Source organism: Chiloscyllium plagiosum, unplaced genomic scaffold (assembly GCF_037043375.1).
Source record: "Chiloscyllium plagiosum isolate Xiang-an unplaced genomic scaffold, Cpla_swu_hap1 HiC_scaffold_20, whole genome shotgun sequence".
Classification (NCBI taxonomy): Eukaryota; Metazoa; Chordata; class Chondrichthyes; order Orectolobiformes; family Hemiscylliidae; genus Chiloscyllium; species Chiloscyllium plagiosum.
Window position 1 is genome coordinate 16,483,020 of NW_028270158.1, and position 23,230 is coordinate 16,506,249.

Below are 23,230 nucleotides of genomic sequence, written 5' to 3' on the forward strand. Positions count from 1 at the left end.
AAAGGAGTTTGTTCAAAGTAGCTCACCGAATTAATTACCTCAGTGTAAGGGTTTTAGTTTCTGAAAGCATTCAAACCTGGAGTGTTTGGTTAGAAATTGCATTGGATTCAAAGCTGAGAAAATCGAAAATCTCAGTTTTGAGAGTCAAAGAAAAAGGCTTTGCAGCTCACAGAACCAAAGCAGTAGTTAAAATCAACATATAGATTTAATTGGAAAGTTACTCTGGATGTTGGTTAACTGTAAAGTTATGGTGTTGGGGAGTAGATGAGATTTTGTTTCACCAGGTAATTGAAATTTTTTAAACTGTTGTATTTAGATAGTGGCCAGGTTTCAAGTTCCACCTTTTCCATAGGTGTATAGTAATATCTCTGAACTGGCTGACTAGAAAATACCTAAATAACTACATTTTGACTGTTTGTTTTATTATTGTTTTAACTTCTGTTTTATTGTTAAAAATAAACCTGCAGCCGGCTGTGCTTATGTTTCCATGAAAGATCACTACATTAAATTAAAGGAAAATGAAATACAATCAAGCAGTTAGATTTAATTCTGAGATTGACTTGACCAGCACAAACATCAGCTGGGATCAAAACAGGAAGTAGGCAGAATAGAACCTAGATTGACACAGGATTTCATGAATCAGAACAAGACAGGGAAGGTCACACAACCAGGATGATTCTTGGGCTGAGAGAAAATCACACAGGATCTCTTGATTCTCTTGCACTGGCAACATAAACTCGTTTATGAACAGTGACAAATAAAGATGGAAGCAAATACGTGCCTAAAAGGTCCTGGCACATTCATCACTTTCAATAGAAATCAAATACTTTGCAAAGAAATACACCACTTTATTATCACACTAGAAGGAGAAAAAAAGTTCTCCAATATGTGATTTTACATGCATTGCAGTATATGTTGCATCAGATGATTCCCAAAGAGACAACCAATTTTTGTTTATTTAACTGTGACTTAAAATAATTGGAACAGTTTGCAATAGCAAAACATCAAGCAACTTAAGATATCAATGTCCACAATTCTTACCAAAAATCCTGACCAATTAAAAGATTTTGTTGCAATATAAATAATTCACTATAAGGTACAAAAAAAAATCACAATTCACTGACCTTTTCCCAATTTTGACTTGCGACCTTTTCTCAGTTTGAGCTTTCTTAATAGTGCACTTTTAACTAATTTCTTTCCTTTATATAATTTCTGAGAGGTAGTACATTTCTTCCCTCTGTGCTCTGAATGAGAAGACTGTTTGCCCTGCACAGGGACTGGTGGTAATTTCACAGGCTGCTTTCGATCATGATTTGCCTTTGATGAGCCTTCTGATAAATCCTGCAGCACACCTTCCCTCTCAGGCAAGTCCTTCACTGGTACTACAGCTTGCTGGGGGACAGGTTCCGGTTCGGCATGATGAAGGGGCAGGAAACTAGTTATTGCCAAACGCTCGCTTCTGGCCTTTTCCTTTTCAAATTGCTTGCTCAGTTCACTCTGCTCCACAAATGTCTTAGCCACGTATTTAGTTGTGCGCTGACGACCTTCGTCTTCCATGAAGCCCTGTTACAGAAAGGCCACTTGCACTTAGAACCAGGAAATACATTAACTGTCCGTTCTCATGCACCTGCAGTTTTATCAATTTGGACTCCAAAATATTTGGAAGTCGAGTGGAAAGACAACACGTCCTTCCCAAGGGACTCGAGAGGATGAGATGTACCTAGTGAAGGTGGAGTTCCACTCAATTGGCTGCAACCGTTTAATTTCCAGTGGGAAATTTTTCCACAGGGCAGGGGCAAGATGAAAGGTTTTCCCACTTCAAGAGCATGTGGCCAAGATGTGCTTTCCAAGGGACTGCCAACTATAATCTTCTTGGTGAAACTTTAAGAAAAAAGCTCCAAACATTTCCTAACAAATCAGCCTGAGGGAGTCAATGTCGCTAGCATGCAGGGGTCAAGGTTTTGGTCAGAGCTGATGAACTTTCTGTTAAAATACTCTTTAGTCTAAAACGGTCTGTGGGCACCTCAGGTTTAGCAGCTGTGCTCTGCTCCTCCTGGCGGGAAACTGGTTGGAGGGGGTCAAGAGGATTATGCTGAACAACGTTCCCTCGAGACTGCATAGCCCATGGGAAGGGCTGTACATGCCAGAAAATAGTTTCTGCCACTGGAAGCCACTGCCATACAGGCAGCTTGAAGATCCGCGTCGTGGCAAAAAATATTATAGTGAATGCTACTGGCAAGGTACCTTCGAGCTACATTAAGCTTCAAGTCTAAGTGGATAGAATCCTGGTTCGAAACTTGTGCTGAGAAAACAGATGCCCTGGAATTCCAAAGCTTTTACATTCAAAAATACATCTGCTAGAACTAACCTATCCATTTGGACATTGGCTTTCAGGATAAACTAGAACAAAATGGGGAAAAGCTCCTCTCCATACAAAACCAAATTCGGTCATGTCAAAGAGTTTAACTAACTGCTCAATCATTAGTGGCCTTATATATTGCAAACCCGCCTTGGCTTAGATACAGAACCTACAAAAGGATCAACTCAATCTCAATCCCCATTAAAAAAAATGTGTCACCAAATCAATGCTGAAGAGAGACTGTCCCCAGCATCCAAGAGACTTCATTGTTTCTTTAATTTTAATAAGATTCCATTGACACCCCACCAACTATTGGTGTGAAGGTTTAATGTGTTTAATGTGTAGATGGTCATTTAGTTATTTTAGATTTATATCAGACCATCCAAATTATACCATATAGCAGTAAGGAAGGAGGAGAAAACAAAATACTGTGAAGCCAGGAATGGAGTAGTATAGGTGGTGCAAAAAGTGGATTGTAAACATGAAGCAACAATTTTATCCTTTTGTAATCTGATTAGGATTGATATAAACCCATTTCCATGCTTTACCGTAATAACTTTGTATCTTTCCAACAAACGGCACAACATCCGACCTTCAAGTTTGCCAACATTCAATGCCAATCGGATTTCGGTCTGTGAAATTCCTTTGGTGCCTCTTCTTTCAACTAGAAATGCCAAGAAAATAATGATATCTTTCAAAAGGAAAAAGTTTAAAATGTCACCATGTCACTGAATCTTCATAGTGTGCTACAATAGCAACTACATTTAAAAGTAGTCAACATGAAGTGCGTTGATTTTCCAAATATAAAAAGGCCACTTCGTCAATCATATCATACACTGTCCTACTCCTGGACTACCCTTTCAATATTCTGAAACTCAGTTGTAGTGCCTTTGTTTCCCAATATCACTTCAGAGAATGTTGGAGCATTTCAGATTTACACTTAAAATATCCTTCCAGCCACCAACCCAAATAAGGACTTTGCTGTCCACATTATAATTATTTATTAGTTGACTGTTCTTTTGGCCCAGATTTTGAACATTTATAATCAATAAACTCAGCAAAAATGACAGCAATCTGCACATGCTTAGATGTGTGTCAGGATCCAGAAGTTGTTGTCAGCAGTGCTACAATTCTACAGAAGGTACAGCATACAGTCCCCTCAGAATCAGCAAATGGATGAAATTTGTTGGTCTCACTCTGAAAATCTATGAAAACATCACACATTGTATTGAATGAACTAGAACTGGCTTTTTAAACAAGTTAATAACTAAAGTTAAATACTCTGTGATTTTTGAGAAAATTTTTAGCTCAGGTTGAGGTTCAGGTTGTAAGTTTGCTTGCTGAGCTGGCAGGTTTATTTTCAGATATTTCGCACCATGCCAGGTAACCTCATCAGTGAGCCACTGGTGAAGCCTCATTTTGAGGCTTCATTCTTTTCATTTTGAAGAGGTGACAAAGAAGATTGATGAAGGTAGAGCTGATGGTTATCTATATGGGCTTTAGCCAGGCGTTTGACAAAGTTCTGCATGATACACTGGTTAGCAAAGTTAGATCACATGGAATTAGCCTTAAAAATTTATATCATATTTGGTGTAATCTAAATTTCTCCACTGCATTTCTTTAAGAATTGCATTTTATTTTTCTAAAAATATGCATCTTTAAGCTCCATCAAATAATTTATCTCACAATCTGAAATTTTAAAATGTTCAAGATAATGAGATATTTAAATTTCCTGGTTTGCTGTCCCAGAGAATATTGCTATGTAATTGGATGTTTACTCTGCTTGCTGATGTCATGCTGCTATATTTCTGGAGATTCCCTTAAAAATAGCCAGGCTTACAATGTTATTAAGTAGAGGGGAAACCAGCAACAGAGATTGCTAGGTCTTTGTAGGTGCCTTTTCCAAAGATCCATAAGACGTACAGCAGAAGTAGGCCATCAGCTCATCAAATCCACTCCATAATTCAACAAAGTCATGGCTGATCTGAAAATTCTTAACTCCACTTTCCAGACTTTTATTCACACCCCTCCAGATCATGGTCACACCTCACAAAGTATCCAGGTAACTTACCCCCTCCCTGATATGGTGCAATGTCTGCAGGTCAGTCTACTGGTCAACTCAGATTCAAAGTTACTTAAACTGCAAACACATGTAAAGTGGTGTTCTCTCTAGATCACCTTGATGTCCAGCATCTCCCACATGCTGCAGTACTAATATATCACCCAGTCTGCCATCACTGTCATTTTTAATTTATTATTTATTCACTCCAGTATCCCTATTCTTTACATGTTATTGCAATTATTTTATAGCTGTATCAATCTTATAGGTAACAAGCTATTTTTGAGAGAGAGAAAAAGACTAGAGGCCTGAACACAAACTTAAGATTTTTCTTTTACTTTAAATACTGGATACACTCACCAATCAGCTGTTCTGTTTAGTTGAAAGCAACCAAACCTCTTTCTTTCCTTCCAGCCCTCAACTCCAGCAATCAATTGTTAAGCCCCATAGGTTGGCTACTTATACATGAGCCCAGCAGCAAGGACTTTTTTTTTGCAGTTCTTTGCAAAATTCAACCCACTGCATTTTTGATGCACAAAGTTTCCTACATTGGGCTTGCTACACACAGGGTGTGGCATTCAATTATCCGGCAAGATCACAAGGTCCCGATGCTTGGATAAACTATGTCAGCCGGCATTCGATTATCTGGAATTCAATTAATGGAATGAAATAATCCCCGCCTTTGTCCTTCAGATAATCAAGGTTCTTCTGTACTTAGTTGAAAAGGATCTCTTCTTGCTCACTAAGTGGCTGTTGGATACAGTTAGAATAAAATAAATAAATTCATAAAACAAGTTTAGAGTATTTTCATTGCAACATTTCTTCAGCTTTGAATTCTCAGCACATACAAGGGATATGTATTATCTGCAGGAAAACCTGCACATAATCTGTCAAAGGCAGTACATAAATGAGTGACTTGTCTAAAATGCAGACTTACAGCTTGCCACAATTTTTCAAACTCACTTAATTCGTAAGCCTGGGTAAGCATATCTCGCTCATAAACGACATCCATTCTTTCAACTGTCTTATTATCTTCATCGTCGTCGTCGTCATCTTCATCATCTACCTTTTTCCCATATGGCTTTATCAGTTTCAGACATCGAACAATAATCTGAGTTCCTGAAAACAGTAATGGTCACTTCAACACTAAATTCTTTAGAGTTCCAATTCATTCCCTTCATGTTAAGTATTTGGACATCAGTTATCATTAGACCTGAAATAAAATCATATTTAATCTACAAAGAGATATTTCAAAATCTTATCTGACACCAAAATAAGGCAATTGCACATTTGCTGGGTATGCATACTGCAATGGTTTCTCTCTAGCCTTTGAAAATTTTTAATTCGAGCTTGGACAAGAGGCCAAATCTATCATATCACAACTAGAATGAATTCACAAGATTGAGATCAAATTTAGATTGGCAATTCAGCAAATCAACTACTGATGTTACAATACAGAAATATTAAAATTCCACTGCTGGATATTGGCTCTCTTTAAGGTGATAACTTATCAAAGTTTTCACCCATTGTTCAGATTCAATTTCATTATTTCACATGAAATGCTACTAAAAGGACTTACAACAATTTGTTCCTAATGAATAATTTTGAATCCAGTTTCTAAAATAGGCACTACTGAGTCACAGTGCAAGATATAGATAAGACTACAAAAACTCATCCCTATCCTGGCATACAAATTTCAATATCTACAGATACAGATCAGAGACTATAGCCTGAGAATGTGTGAAGTGCAGTAGGTATAAGAAATTTTCTTTTAAAAAGATGCTGGATCACAGGTAACAATTACCTTAACATATTATTCAGGTTCAGGGTTAAGGTTAGAAAGTTAAGGTAAGAAAGTTCTCAAATCCCGAGTTCACAACGGCTTGGATTTCTACTTGAAGCTGCAGGTCATCCATGTGGGGGAAATCATATCACAGGTCTTCAGTGCATTCTGGAGGAAAATTAGGGCCCCTAAAATTATATCAAACTCTTGCACTAGCATGTCGGAAATTCTGAATTGGAGGTGACAGTATAACCAGAGGCTAACAACGTTCAGTTAAACCAGCTCTATCAAGATTGTACTGTAAACCTCTAGCTATCCAAACCAACATCTAACCTGCACTACGGATAAGGATGGGACACTGCAGTTGTCAAATATAAATTAAGTCTTGATTACCTTTCTTTGTCACACATGGTCCTCCCTCAGGATTCAGGTCTTTGAGGGGAACAGCAACCACCTTGGCTATTCCACCAGTCACCATATACTGATAAAGCTTCTTAAATGTTCTCTCACAAAGACTCTAAACAGAAAGTAGACAGAAAGTAGTTCAAAGAAATGGTCTTTCGTGTATACAATTACATATTTAATCAAATAAAAAAAAGGAACTAAAAATAACACCAGTACATTTTGAGTGGTTTCATTGTTTGGCTTAATAAAGTGGTGTAGGTATATTTCCCTACTGGGAACAAATAATTTGACAAGTTGCATAATTAAAAGTAAATCTGTTGCCGATTTTGTTTTTGGTCAGATATAAATGCAGGTGAAAACAGGTGAACAGATGTGTCATTTTCAAAAAGATAATCTTAAAATAACAAACCACAAAAGCCAAAACAATTGCAAAAAAAGTCAAAGTATTATTTAAGGAATGTAACACACTTTTGCCACTTAGAACCTGATACCAAATTCTTGAGGAGAAGAAAAGGCTACAGTTAAATTCCAGATATCTTATATCTGAAGCTTTTATTCAAAGACAAACCATTATTTCAAGGTTTCTTTGCAAAGCTTCAAAAATTCTCTCACTACATGAAGTGTGGTGGAGTAATATCAATGATACAACTCTTCAATAAAATAATGACTTATTATCGCTGGTTTCACAAAGAACTTTTCTAACAGATTATTTCACCCACACGTTTTCTTGCTGCTTTAATATTTAGTGAGTCGGGTACTTAAAAATCAAGTAAAAGCAATTTGTCATCACCAGTCAGTCAAAGATAAAGGTTTGGCTGGACATCAAAAGCAAAATTTGGTGGAGGCTGAAATCTTAAATTGAAGTAGAAAGTGCTGGAAATAATCAGTTCAGGCAGCACCTATGCAGGGGAAGACAATATTGATGTTGCAGGTCATTGACCTTTCGTCAGAATACATTCAGTATTGCAATAAAAGGTCAGGGACCCAAGAAAGGAACTTGGGTTTTCTCTCCACAGATGCTGCCTGAGCTGTTATTTCCAGCATTACAGTGTTTACATTTATTGGTTTTAATGCCTTCCTGCCTCTCCCCCAAAAACTATATATTGCAGACTGGAACAACTGATGAGAGTCAGTGGGATCACACTTGAAGAATGACTTATTCAAAGTGATATAGTTTGTTCCAAAGACTTTATCTGGTGTTTAGGACAAATGACAACTTCCACAGGGAGGCCAGCACGGCACATTAACGACAACTATTGCTAACACAAGTGCACCAGAGACAGTAAAAAACACTGTACCCTCCGACATCAATGGAAATTATATCAAGAATCAGAACAGAAAGCTACCAAAGATAAGTTGCATAGAAACAAAATGATAAACCATGACCGCCAGCACCTCAACCTTCCACCCCACCATATTATGCCACTGATTGTCTTTTGAAAAACCTACCAGCTCATCCCTGAGAGTCAACATGATTTCCATCTGATTGGGCCGGTTGACAAGGATATGGGAGATTTTTTCCATTAAAATATCATATTTGCTTCTCCTGCATAATGGATAGAAAAGTGAAGCAATGAATAAAGAATGAGCAAATTTCATAACATCATCAAGTGGAACAACACAGGTTACACAAAACCCACTTAAACCAAAGGAAGCTCCATGCAGCAACAGTGTAAACTTGCTACTTTCAGGTCATGAAAACTTTTCAGCTCACTCAGGAGTTAACATTTTCTTGACCCTTGATCAGTACTAAAAATGCAAGGTATTCATTGGAACATAGAAGCAAGAGTGGGCCATCCGGCCTGCTGAGCCTGCTCCACCAATCATTAGTATCATAGCTGATCATCCATATCAAAATCGCTTTCCCCCACACCATTGCCATTACACATTTTTCAGAAATCTGTCAATTTTTACTATGGAAATAGTCAATAACTGAGTTTCCACAGCCCTCTGGGGTAGGGAATTCCAAAGATATTGGAATTTCCTTGTAAAAAGAATTTTCCTTTTCTTGGTCCCAAATGGTTTCCCCCTTATTCTGAAATTGTCCAATGTTTCTAAACTCACCAACTGGGGAAACATTTATGCTGCTTAGCCCTTTTACTAAAAGCAAAACATTGCGGATGCTGGAAATTTGAAATAAAAATAGAAAGTTCTGGCAAAACTCAGGATGTCCAGCAGCATCTGTGTAGAGAAAAAAGCAGATAATGCGATGGGTCCAAAATGACTCTCTTCACCCCATTCTTTGAAACTCTAGGGAATACTGACCCAGTATTTCAAATCTTTTCATCAGGAACACAAGTTGCAAACCTTTATCTCACACTCTCAATGACAATATTCTTAACAAGGTAAGGGGGAACAAAACTGCACAAATTACTCCAGGTGTGAACTAACCAAAGTTCTGTACAATTGAAGCAACCCTGTGCTTCAAGGTGAACATACCAATTGCCTTCCTAATTGTCTGCTTTTAGTAACAATAAAATTAGACTGAGAGTGAAATTAACAGCACTTTGGGTGTGTCTTTACCATATGGACTGCAGCAATTCAAGAAACTGGCTCACCATCGTAATCCCAAGGTCAAAAAGGGATGGACAAGAAGTGATAGTCTTGCCAGAAACACATACATCCAAAGAGTTAGTAAAAAAGAAATGGTGAGCAATGAAGGGACAGGGTTTTGCACTCACTATGCCAATAGCAGTCCACAGTGCTTTTAAGCAGAGTCTTGCCATAAGTCTGGCGTCTGATGTAGTACAGTGTGTCCATAGCATCACAAAGCTTTCACGGCACAGGAACAGGCTAGTTAAGCCGCCTGTTCCAGGATGGACAAAAAGAGCTAAACAGCAAGAGTAACATGGCTTCTTAAAAATCCCAACATGCATTAACTTCTAAAGGAAGAAGATTCCATACTTGCAAATTAAAATTTTCAGGATAACTGGGCTTGTTTGATAATAATTACGTTGGCCTCAACCTTTTCCACCACTGGAATAGTGGAATAACTATATGTCAAAGTACCAACTTTGCATTTCAATGGTTCGTCTCTCAGTGAGATACTGCTGCAGTGCAGCCTATGGAGCAGCAGAGGAACTTGAACCTTAACATCCAGAAGTGTGTGCTTAATATGCTCAAGTACTTTCTGGAGGATTCTACCTAATTTACTCCAATGTAAGTCAGCACTATTAGCCTCATCATTATTATTAAATCTAAATCAAAGCACAGCATAGGTAAGACCAAAACTGCACATAATAGTTTGGGTGTGGTCGAACCAAGGTTATGTACAACTGAAGAACCTTTCACCCTGCACATGCTTCTCAGTCTGCTGCTCAAGCAAACACATGGAGTATAGGCAAATGAAATAAATGTGTCTTTTCATGTAAAATTTCACCCTATCCAAATTAGAGTTAAGATGTTAGAGAAATACCAAAGTAAACTTTTTTTTTTAAAAGAGCAGTGAATCCTGAACGTAACACTCATTGATGTGATTAGATTCTAGCAGCTTGTCACTAAAACGATTAACTCAAAGTGAGATTAATGCTCTCAAAATATGGCACTGCGATATTACAGCATGTTGCAGAGGTACAAGTGTTTAGTTATAAATCCATACTGTACTCTGCCCTTGCAAGCAGAGTTCTGTCTATTTGCTTATCACGTTCTTATTTTAAACAACTGATGAGGAGCTAGTGGGATGTGAATTTCTTTTGCCAAAATTTTTAAGTACCATTTTTAAAAATAACTGTCCTTCGGATTGACAATATTTCTTCACATAACCAATGTGGATAACTTTCACTGATACTTGTGATGCATATCTTTCAGCAATGAGTGAAGCATCTCAGCATTGGCACCCAAAGTGTAGTTAACTGCCAGTTATATTATTGCATATTACAACATTGTTTTAAAGCACTGAAGTCAAACACAAGCTTTCAAACGAAACTATTTTACCGGTCAATGTGAAAGCGTTTGAGAAGGAGCAAAATGGAATACTGCTGGTTGCCATTAGGCTGACGAATCACGTGTGACTGCAGAGTAATCAGACTGTTTCTGTCGAGAACTCTTCGGTGATAATGCATTTTACGAGCATCAATTCTACAAAAAAAAGTAACATAATTTTAAAATTAAAACAATTGTACAAAAGGATACAGTTTCTCTGAATGAAATTTGTCCTCACTTGAAAGCTCCACTGTGAAGGTCTCTTTGCAGCTCTCCCTGCCATCTTGCTCTGCCCAGCCTTTCCAGAATGCAGTAAGAATAGTCAGGCAGCTTCAATTCTGGATCACTTTCCCACCCGATCAGGGCTCGATGACGAACCATTTGAGAGGCAACAATGACTAATCTCTCACCCCATCTACAGAACAAAACAGAATAGAGGATTCAAAATGAGCCTTTACAGTAGAGTAGATATAAAGAATACAGACCTTTTAGAAGTGTGAAGAGTCACAAAGCTGGTCCCATTTTTCTAAAAGCTGCTCCTTTTCTCAAGGAGACTGTACCCTTGGTTTTATTCAGAGGGGTGGTAAACAACTCCCAGTTCCGATGAGACTGGTTCGGTACAGACATTCAAGGGTATTGAGAGGCCTTTTTGTTTATTTGTAAACAGATGAGACTTCAGGCCAAAGTGGTCATGTTTTAGAAGTGACCTGTATAATGAAAGGAGAGTGGTCAGCTCTCTAGCTGAGCAGTTCAGTCCAGAATTAGTTAGAAATTCAGCAGTGGACTGTGTGAACAGTCTGCAAAAACTCTCTCTCCTTCTAACTTCAACCTGTAAGTGTGTGTTCTATCTTTACTGTTTTTTTTAAAAGGGATTTGCTTAATGGGACTGTTGTGTATATTCAGAACAGCATAATTAAATCTAGTCTGGATAGACTGAGTTCTATAGGGGTTCTCTATTCTGTTCTTTGTGTTTTATTGTGTAATTTTGTGAATACATTTTTGTCTGTTTTAAAACCTGGTTGTCAACCTCACTAACTTACTCTGGGTAACTTACACTGTACACTTACTGAAATAAATTACAAAGTTATGATCTGGGTTGCCTGCTTAAGAATGTTTTGAGTGGTCTGGCTGAGTCTATAACAGAAGCATTGAGATATATAACTGCAGTGTAACAGAAGTATTAGATCATAATTCACCTATAAAATGCAGGTTTAAATTAGCTAGCTTCATTATTGTTGCCCTTCTGTGTATCCTGCCTGTGCCTTACAACCTGAGGACTCCTCAACTCACTGAATGGACCACTCGATGTCCTCAGGCAAGGCAAGGGATGGTTATCATGATCAGATCATAACCGACATCAGCTATTTTCATCCAGCTCCACGATACTACCTCTGGGATCTCCAAAGGAATCCTTGGCTTCCTTCCTTGTCTATGCCTTGCCTTGGGGACAACAAGAGACCAATTTAGACATGGACGGTGACCACAAAACACTTCATCCCCAGCCAGTTATTGACCCTTCCAGGTTAATGTGTCAAATTTCAAGCTCTCCTATTTTCAAATCTGTCAATGTCCTATCTCTCCCTATTTCCTGAAATACCAATTCACAAAAGCAATGTGACCCATGTGTTAAAAATCTACTTTTAACACCAGCTGCCAGCTTTATTAACTTTATCTATTAGATAAAACAGTCGTAAGATGGGATAGAATTTCAGGGAGTAACTTTTTTGTAACCTGGCTACAAGAATGCCATTAGTAATCCAGAGGCCCCAGGTAATGCTCTGAAGAGATGTGAAAATAAATGATGGAGATCACAGTGGGTCAGGTAGCATCCATGGAGAGAGGGCAAGCTAACATTTCGAGTCTAGATAACTCTTCATCAGAGCTGAAGTGTGCAGGGGACAGCATTTATCCTATAGTTGGGGAAGGGGAGGGGGAGGGGGAAGGGGAGGGGGAGGGGGACTGGGAGGGGAAAGGGCCGGCAATGGTTGTGTTGGGTGGTGAAAAGATGTCGATAGTTCAGATTAAGTGATCAGAATGTGAGAACGGCAGGACAATGCTGTATCTCCAATCAGACCTGAAAAGGACAGAAGTCCCCCGGGGATGAGGGGAGGGTAGAGAGGACATGACAATGAGCTAAAAAGAGAGGGAAGAAATGATTCACAATTTGAAGGTGTTGAACTCCATATTAAGTTCAGAAGGCTGTAAAGTGCCTAGTCTGAAGATGCGATATTATTCTTCCAGTTTGCGCTGTGATTCACTGGAACATTGCAGCATGCTGAGGACAGCATCCTATATGCATGGCCACTTATCTGTCCTAGGCATGTTGCAGTATTCCAGTGAATTTCAGCGCAACTGGTACATCTCATCTTCAGACCAGGTACTTTACAGCTTTCTGGACTTAATATGGAGTTCAACCACCTTTAAATTGTGAACCATTTCTTCCCTCTCTTTTAGCTTGTTATCATGTCCTCTCTCCCAACCACCCCAACCCAGGGGGACTGTCTGTCCTTGCAAGTCTGACAGGAAACACACCACTGTTCTGCCGTTCCGATCACTTAATCTGAACTAGCAAAATCCTTTCTCCACTAGCATGCTACACCCACCTTCCTCCCTTCCCCATCCAAACTACAGGATAAATGCTGTCTGGGCCACACACTTCACTTCAGCTCCAATGAAGAGTCATCTATACTCGAAACATTAGCTTGGTATCTCACCATGGATGTTGTCTGACCCACTGTGACCTACAGCATTTGTTGTTTTCAGTACGGGTTCCAGCAGCTGCAGTAATTTGCTCCTACACTGCTCTGAACAGGTTGGTTCAAATTCCACCATAGAAGCTGGAATTCAAATTCAATTAAAACATAATGTAAAACTCATCTCAGAAATAATGGCCGACAGAATTATCACCAATTATCAAAAGCCATCCGGTTCACTCATCCTCTATACAGAAGGATAACCAACATGTGACTCCAGAGCCTCAGCAATGTGGTTAACTCACAAGCATCTCTGAAATGGCCAAGCAAGCCTTTCAGTTCTAGTGTAGTTAGGGCACAAGAATAAATGCTGGCCTTGCCAGTGAGACTTTTGATGACATTTTTGCGTTAATCAAAAGAGCTAAAATCAAGAACACACGCCAGAAGATCAACAGCATTTCCAGGATCAAATTTACTAGCGAGGAGGACAACAACCAACTCCCATTTCTAGATGTAATAGTTACAAGGACACAGGATGGTGAATGCATAGCAAAAGTGTAAAGAAAGACCGCACATACTGATCAGATCCTAAACTACAATTACAACCACCCGAACACTCACAAAAGAAGCTGCATTAGGACCATGTTCAAAAGAGCAGCAATACACAGCAGCACCCCGAAACTGTGAAGAGGGGAAGAAAAACACCCATACCAAGTCTTTGCTAAAAACAGATACTCTACAGCTTCGTCCACAGAAGCCTAGTGAACAAGCAACGCCAAGACAACAAGACATGCCCCAACACACTGGCTACTCTCCCATACATTAAAAACATTTCGAAACTGACAGCTAGACTGCTCCAACCACTAGGGACTTGACAGGACACAAACTGACAGCCGCACTCAGGCAGCGGCTCACCAGAATAAAGGATGCGACATGCACTAGGCGCACTAAGCACTATGTAGGACAAACAGGCAGATAGCTAGTAAACCACATTCATGAATCCAGCTAGCAACTAAGTGACACAAACAACTCTCCCTGGTATCCACACACACGGACAACAAAAACCATGAGTTTGGCTGGGACAACACGATACTAGGACAGGCCAAACAAAGAACAGCAAGGAAATTCCTGGAAGCACGGTCCTCCTCCTCTTCAGACTCTATCAACAAACACATTGATCTAAACCCAATATACAATCCGCTGCAATGGAAAAATCGGAACTGGCACCAACCAGAAACAGCTCAAACAGAACCACATCAATTCAAAGTGCAACAATACAGCAGCGCTTCACACAAGGCAACACAGCACTGATGATGTCATCAAGAAAGGGGATGGAACATCTGCCAACAAACCTACCAGCTCAGCAAACAGACCAACAGCAAATCCAGTAAGATGCACATCCCGCGAAACAACAAAGAAAACTTTGAATTCCACAAAATTATAGATAAGCTTTCATAACTCACCTGTTTATAGCTTCATCCAATGTGCACCTTGGTATAAACTGATGAGTCCTTATCTCTGCAGTTACATCTTTTCGCTTGTGAAAATGTTGACAGGAACCCTGAATTCCATCTTTATTGTCAGAAATGATGCAAACTGGATAGATATCATCTCTAGGTGTAGGATCCCTCCGCGTCTCTTGAATTCCTGTCTCCGGATCAATTTCTTCATATCTTATCAGGAACAAAACATAAAAAGATTAAAATGCAGTTGAACATGTAAGGTACTGATCAAAACAATCATACTTTCAAATTAGAGTGTGCATTCTTCATGAGTGAATATTACATTTAGAAAGCAAAATATTCATTTCATTAAGAGCTTGAATAACAAATTGAACACAGAAGATTAAAGTTTTGAATCTTGAAGCTTTATAATCCTAGTTCAGAACAGACAGGACTGTTGGGTACTTAACACACAATATAGACAAATAATATGTGATCAGTTCGGATTTATTTTGAAACAACATATTTAGTACTTTTATTTTAGCTTTTCATCATTATTTTCTATTTCAGTAAGTTCATTATTGAACAAATGTAAACGTGTTCCATAAAGTAATGCTATTACTTTCAGGGGAGGAGGGGAAAAATGGGGAAAGGCAATGGCTTAGTGGTATTATCACTGGACTGTTAATCCAGAAACCCAGGTAATGTTCTAGGGCCCTTGGTTCAAATCCTGCCATGGCAGAAAGTGGAACTTGAATTCAATTTTTTAAAAATCTGGAATTAAGAGTATAATGAAAATCATGAATCCATTGTTGATTATTGGAAAAACCCATCTGGTTCACTAATGTCCTTTAGAGAAGGAAACTGCCATCCTTACCTGGTGTGGCTTACATGTGACTCCAGACCCACAGCAATGTGGTTCACACTCTGGGCAATAATACCACCTAGCCAGCGACACCTCATTCAATGAATGAATAAAGTGAAAAAAATTCTTAGTACAGCAGCTCACTCCAGCTCATACTGCGCTCAACGTTATTGCGCACTGAACACTGTACTGTGACAAGTGGACGTTAAAAGCAAGAAGAATTAAACAATTCACTGCTTTAACTGTTTAAGATTGTTCATGGAGGATCACATGAAAACAACGGCCCAGAATTTGCTGAAATAGAGAGGTTCCCTACTCTCTTTGGTGCTGTGGAAACTTTCACATCCACCTGGGAGGACAGGGTCTTGATTCTCAATCTGAAATATGGAAACTCTTAAGTGCAATGATGCCTCACTGCTGCACTAGATGTCAACCCAGATGATGTGCTCACATTTCTGGAGCAGGGTTAGAACTCAAGATCTACTGGTAGGAAACAAAAAAATTCCAACACTGAGTCTCAGGTGTGGCAATATCACAATTTTCAAAATCACATCCTTGCTTTCAATCCATTAAAAAAAAACTTACTCCTCCCCTTCTCTAATCTTATCCAGCTTTCCAACACTGAGATATCTGTGCTCTTCTAATTCTGGCTGTGTCAGTATCACTGATGGCCCCAGGATCAGGAAATTTCTCCTTCCACCAAAATTGCACCAGAGACATTGTGTTTATGATGAGACATTAAATTGGACTTCCATCAGCTCTCTCAGTTGATTAGATTAGATTCCCTACAGTGTGGAAATAGGCCATTTGGCCCAACAGGTCCACACTGATCCTCCAAAGAATAACCCATCCCCCTACATTTACCCCTGACTAATGCACCTAACACTATGGGCAATTTAGCATAGCCAATTCACTTGACTTACACACTTTTGGACTGTGGGAGGAAACCAGAGCACTAGGAAACACAGCAAGAATGCACAAACTCCATACAAACAGTCGCCAAAAGCTGGGATTGAAGCCAGGTTCCTGGTGTTGTGAGGCAGCAGTGCTAACCACTGAGCCACCATACCATCCACTTAAACACAAGTTGATGTAAAATATTTGACTTGACTCACTTCCCCACCATCCTGCAGCACAACCACTCACAGCTCTCCACTATCACCCAAACACCTCCAGTGTGAGCATTCCCAGCTTTTGCCATCACTGGATTGCAAGACTGTCTGTCTATCCCATCTTCAATATATTCAACGATGGAACATCTACAACTCTCTGCTCCTCCCCTACTTTCCCTTCCCATCTTCTTCCTGCCCAACTCATTACTCTACCTGGAGAAAATAAGGACTGCAGATACTTCCTGCCCAACTCATTACTCTACCTCCCATTTTCCCTCTCCCTTGTCCTTCTAGCCCCTCGTCTCCAAACCTTCCATCTTCCCTCCCTCTCCCCAACTACCTTTCCCCCCATCACACCCTCACTCCCTCCCCCATCTTACACTCACCTCCACCTACTCAACCCTCCCTCTATCTTCTTTTCTCCCCGCTTCCCCTCACCTCCCCATCCCCTTTGTCTTCTGTACACAGTCCCCCATCTACACAGTGGCTTAGTGGTTAGCACTGCTACCTCACATCCCAAGGGACCCTGGTTCGATCCCAGCCTCGGGCGCAATGCGTCTGCAATGGTTTCCTCCCACAGTGTGAGGTGAATTTGCTGTGATAAATTGCCTGTAGTGTCCAGGGATAAGTGGCTTGGTGCATTGGGTAGGGGGAATGAGTGGGATACTCTTCAGAGGGTCAGTGTGGGTTTGTCCAACTAAATGGCCTGTTTCCACTAGGGATTCTATGGTTCTCCTACTTTTCCCCCATCATCTTCCCCCCCCCCCCCCCCTTACCTGTCATGGTAGACCAAGGGCGGCCTCTCCTGGGGCAGCTGGTAGAAGGTGAACTCCGGGCAGGCGGCGAGGGCCTCCCACACGAACTGCTTGGTGGCCGGATCCAGGTGCAGCGGGAAGGCGGGGACGCGGTTGTCGAGCCGGAACCACAGGGTGGAGACGGTGATCCCGTCCAGCCCTTCGAGGGCAACCTCATCCAGCAACGACTCCAGGGCGGCCATTGCCTGCCTGCCTGCCCGGCCAGACGGTCCTCCTGCGACAGCGCCCGCCCGCCGTACAGCGGAGAACCGCGTTACTGCAGCTAAGTGAGCCAGACCAGAGCCTGAGGGAGCACACACTCATAGACTTATACAACACGAGTGTGGCCTTTAGCTCATTTTATGTCCCTAAAACTGTATGCAACAACACAACAGCAAAAAAAAAAATTAGGAATAAAACAGAGAACTGCAGATGCTGGAGATTTTAGATTATTGACTCTCGAGTATGAAATATAGGTTTAGGGTGAGAGCGGAAAGATATATAAGGGGCAACTTTTTCACACAGAGGGTGGAGTGGGTATGGAATGAGCTGTCAGAGGAAGTGGTGGAGGCTGATAAAATTACAGCATTTAAAAAGCATTTAGATAGCTATATGAATAGGAAAGATTTAGAGGGATATGGGCCAAGTACTGGCAAATGGGATTAGATTAGGTTAGGATATCTGGTCGGCATGGACGAGTTGGATTGAAGGGTCTGTTTCTCTGCTGTACATCTCTATAACTCTCTGACTCTAATGCTGACCTTGCTAACATTGACGTCTCTTGTTCGCCCTGTGCAATGTTACCTGTATGCCTCCATCTAAATCTTTTGTTCTGTGCATTCTTGCTTACTATGGTCTGCCTGTGCGGCTTGTAAACAAAGTTTTCCACTGATAAATTGATACAAGTGACGATAAATAAATCAGTCAATCAACCGATCGGAACCAAGCAAAAACAGAATCATAGGAGCAAATTACCGCAGATGCTGGAATCTGGACTGAAAACAACAAATGTTGGAGGTCAAGGTGGGTCAGACAGCATCCACAGAGACAGAGCAGTCCAACGTTTCAAGTCTAGATGACCCTTCATCAAAATTATTTGTTGATTTCAAACCACAGTCGGCCTGAGGAAGGGTCATCGGACCTGAAACGTTAACTCTGATTTCTCTCCATAGATGCTGCCAGACCTGCTGAGCTCTTCCAGCAATTTCTGTTCTTGATTCTGATTTACAGCATTCGCAGTTCTTTCGGTTTGTAAAGCTGAAATTGTTTTTGATTTGATTTATTATTGTCACGTATTTAGGTACAGTGAAAAGTTTTATTTTGCATGCAATACAGGAAGATCACATGATACAAAGTGCATAAAAGAGTAGTAGACAGAGCGAGGAATACAATGTTATGGCTGCAGAGAAGATGCACAAAGAGCCAGATCAACATTAAATTTAAAATTTGAGAGGTCCATTCAGAAATATAATAACAAAAACAGAATTTACTGCAGAAACTCAGCAGATCTGGTAGCATCAGTGGACAAGGAAACAGAGTTCACTGGACTTGAAATGTTAACTCTGCTTTCTCTCTCCACAGATGTGCCAGATCTGCTGAGTCTCTCCAGCAATTTCTATTTTTGTTTCAGATCTTTAGCATCCAAAGTTGTTTTCTTTTATAAAAACAGAGAATGTTGTACAAACAAAAAAACCCAAATAACTGCAGGTGCTTCAGATCTGCTGCTATTCCCACATAGAGATTAATATGGACTCAAGAACCTGACCACTGAGGCTGGATCAACTATACAGTGTAAAGTCAGGTTGGATTTTTTGACGTTTTTGATGCAATTTCACACAGTGAAATGCAATGACTGAGCTTGCAGTGGAGGCAGTTTAACCTCTCCCTTAATGTCAGCAAAATGAAGAAGCTGGTCATTGACTTCAGGGAGTGGAATGGAGGACACACCCCTGTCTGTATCAATGGTGCTGATGTGGAGATGGTCGAGAGCTTCACGTTCCGAGGAGTGAATATCACCAACAAATCTGTCCTGCCCATTTCGACGCTGCAGTCAAGAAAGCACACCAACGTTTCTGCTTCGTTGGAAGGCTAAGGAAATCAAACATGTTCACAATGCCCTTACCAACTTTTATAGATGCACCACAGAAACGATCATATCTCAAGCTTGGTGTGGCAACTTTTCTGCCCAAGACCACGAAAAGTTACAGAGAGTTGTGAACACAGCCCAGTCCGTCACAAACATAAGCCTTCCTTCCATTGACTCCATCCATACTTCCCGCTGCCTTGGAAAACAGCCAACATAATCAAAGACCCTTACCAACTCAGGTATGTTCTCTTCCTGAAGAAGGGCCTGTGCCCGAAACGTCGAATCTCCTGTTCCCTGGATGCTGCCTGACCTGCTGTGCTGTTCCAGCAATAAAGTTTCAACTATGTTCTCTTCCACCCTCTTCCAATCAAGCAGAAGAGACAAAAGTTTGAAAACAGATTCAAGAACAACTTCTTCCCCGTTGTTATCAGACTTTTAAATGTACTTAGAGTCATCGTGTCGTAGAGATGTACATCACAAAACAAACCCTTTAGTCCAACTCATCCATGCTGACCAGATATCCTAACCTAATCTTGTCCCATTTGTCAGCACTTAGCCCATATCCCTCCAAACCCTTCCCATTCATATACCCATCCAGATGCCTTTTAAATGCTGCAATTGTACCAACCTCGATCACTTCCTCTGGCAGCTCATTCCATACATTCACCACCCTCTACATGAAAAAGTTGCCCCTTATGTCCCTTTTATATCTTTCCCCTCTCACCTTAAAGCTGTGCCGTCTATTTTTAGACTCTCCCACCCCAGGGAAAAGACTTTGTCTATTTATCCTATCCATGCCCCTCATAATTTTATATACCTCCAGAAGATCACCCTTCAACCTCTGACACTCCAGGGAAAACAGCCCAACCTATTAAGCCTCTCCCTAAAGCTCAAATCCTCCAATCCTGGCAACATCCTTGTAAATCTTTTCTGAACCCGTTCAAGTTTCACAACATCTTTTCAATAGGAAGGAGACCAGAATTGCACACAATATTCCTAATGTGGCCAAACCAACATCCTGTACAACCCCAACATGACCTCCCAACACCTGTACTCAATACTCTGACCAATAAAGGAAAGAATACCAAATGCCTTCTTCACTATCCTATCTACCTATGACTCCACTTTCAAAGAACTATGAACCTGCACTCTAAGGTCCTTTTGTTCAGCAACACTCCCCAGGACCATACCATTAAGCGTATAAATCCTGCTCTGATTTGCTTTTCCAAAATGCAACACCTCACATTTAGCAAAATTAAACTCTATCTGCCCCTCCTCAGCCCATTGGCCCAACTGACTGAGATCCCATTATACTCTGAGGTAACCTGCTGTCCCTACACCTCCAATTTTGGTGTCATCTGCAAACTTACTAACTATACCTCCTATGTTCACATCCAAATCACTTATATAAATAATGCAAAGTAGTGGACCCAGCATTGATCCTGGTGGCACTCCACTGGTCACAGGCCTCCAGACTGAAAAGCAACCCTCCACCACCACCCCTCTCCCCTGTCTTCTACCTTTGAGCCAGTTCTGTTTCCAAATGGCTAATTCTCCCTGTATTCCATGAGATCTAATCTAACCTTGCTGATCAGTCTACCATGGGGAACCTTGTCGAATGCCTTACTGAAGTCCATATAGATCACGTCCATCACTCTGCCCTCATCAATGCTCTTTGTTACATCTTCAAAAAACTCAAGCAAGTTCGTGAGACATGATTTTCCATGCACGCAGCTATGCTGACTATCCCTAATCAGTCCTTGCTTTTCCAAATACATGAAATCCTGTCCATCAGGATTCCCTCCAACAACTTGCCCACCACCGATGTCAGGCTCACTTGTCTATAGTTCCCTGGCTTTTCCTTACCACGTTTCTTAAATAGTGGCACCACATTAGCCAACCTCCAGTCGTCTGGCACCCCTGTGACTATCGATGATCCAAATATCTCAGCAATGGCCCAGCAATCACTTCCCTAGCTTCTCACAGAGTTCTAGAGTACACCTGATCAGGTTTTGGGGATTTATCCACTTTTATGCATTTCAAGACATCCACCACCTCCTCCTCTGTAATATGGACATTTTGCAAGATGTCCCCATCCATTTCCCCACATTCTATATCTTCCATGTCCTTCTCCACAGTAAATACTGATGCAAAATATTCATTTAGTATCTCCCCATCTCCTGTGGCTCCACGCATAGGCTGCCTTACTGATCTTTGAGGGACCCTATTCTCTCCCTAGTTAACCTTTTGTCCTTAATATATTTATAAAATCCCTTTGGATTCTTCCTAACCCTATTTACCTAAGCTATCTCATGTCCCCTTTTTGCCCTCCTGATTTCCCACTTAAGTTTACTCCTCCTGCCATTATACTCTTCTAAGGATTCATTCGATCTCTGCTGTCTATACCTGACATATGCTTCCTTCATTTTCCTAACCAAAACCTCAATTTCTCTAGTCATCCAGCATTCCCCACACATACCAGCCTTTCCTTTCACCCTAACAGGAATATACTGTCTCTGGACTCTCGTTATCTCATTTTTGAAGGCTTCCCATTTTCCAGCCACCCCTTCACCTGCCGATATCTGCCCCCAGTCAGCTTTTGAAAGTTCTTGCCTCATACCATCAAAATTAGCCTTCCTCCAATTTACAACTGCAACTTTTAGATCTGGTCTATCCTTTTCCATCACTATGTTAAAACAAATAGAATTAAGGTCGCTGACCCCAAAGTGCTCCCCCACTGACACCTCAGTCACCTGCCCTGCTTTATTTCCCAAGAGCAAGTCAAGTTTTGCACCTTCTCTAGTAGGTACATTCACATACTGAATCAGTAACTTTTCTTGTACACACTTAACAAATTCCTCTCCATCTAAACCCTTAACATTATGACAGTCCTAGTCTATGCTTGGAAAGTCAAAATCCCCTACCATAACCACCCTATTATTCTTACAGATAACTGAAATCTCCTTACAAATTCTTAGATAGTTGAGTTGACCTTTCTCTGCACCTTCTCTGAATCTGTAACACCATACTCTGCTTATGTTCTATTACCCTGATGTACTTTTGTAAGGAAAGATTTGACTGGATAACATGCAAAATAATACTTTCCACTGTATTCAGCACATGCAATATCAATAAATTAAATAACAATCAGGTTTTCACAAGGAATTGAACAGTTATTTGAAAAGGAGCATTAAAGAATAGTCAGGAGAATGGCACTAGCTGAGATGATCTTTTGAAGAGGTGGCACCCACAAAATGGGCAGAATGGCCTTCATCTGCATTGTAACAGTTTTGTGATTCTGCAAAAGGGATTGTCACATTACTACAATGCACTGATTAATGCACACACAAGCAATGAATTGTGGCCTGAAAAGACTCCCCCTTGTTGCTAAAGTAGTAATCACCTTCTAAGATCTCATAGTGTCCACGTGGCACAGGAACTATTTTTTCATACCTTAGATAATTTCTGTACCTTGTAGTTAGAGTTCGACAGGCAGTGATGATGAAAAGTGATCACGTATTTAAAATGTGAAAATTGTATTTATAATTAAGTGACTCTGAGCAAATCTATGTGCCTTCCCCTTTCCCTTCCACTACCTTGGGGCAGTGTCAGAAGGGAGCTGGGCTGAAAGGGAGTCTGCCCAACAGTGGAGTCCATTGTTCTTGGAGTTTTTGTTGGGCAAATCTGGAGGCATTTGAGGTTAGAGGAGCC

The 23,230-nt window shown here is 40.6% G+C and overlaps 1 protein-coding gene across 3 annotated transcripts in view; it reads right to left on the reverse strand.

Annotated features, from left to right (window-relative positions):
* gtf3c1 (general transcription factor IIIC subunit 1) overlaps nt 1–17,638 on the reverse strand; it is a 73,508-nt gene extending 55,870 nt beyond the window's left edge. For 2 of the 3 annotated variants that reach the window (XM_043711959.2, XM_043711958.2), the window contains exons 1-9: nt 17,416–17,638; nt 14,684–14,893; nt 10,766–10,942; nt 10,540–10,683; nt 8,056–8,152; nt 6,595–6,718; nt 5,382–5,537; nt 2,908–3,023; nt 1,125–1,563 (exon numbers count right to left, since the gene is read on the reverse strand). In XM_043711959.2, the coding sequence (XP_043567894.2) occupies nt 1,125–1,563; nt 2,908–3,023; nt 5,382–5,537; nt 6,595–6,718; nt 8,056–8,152; nt 10,540–10,683; nt 10,766–10,942; nt 14,684–14,893; nt 17,416–17,636 (1,684 nt within the window). In that variant the 5' untranslated portion in view covers nt 17,637–17,638. Of the gene's footprint in view, nt 1–1,124; nt 1,564–2,907; nt 3,024–4,778; nt 5,118–5,381; nt 5,538–6,594; nt 6,719–8,055; nt 8,153–10,539; nt 10,684–10,765; nt 10,943–14,683; nt 14,894–17,415 lie in introns of those variants that run through there. The other variant, XM_043711960.2, reaches the window with a different exon arrangement.
* Nucleotides 17,639–23,230: the final 5,592 nt, after the last annotated feature.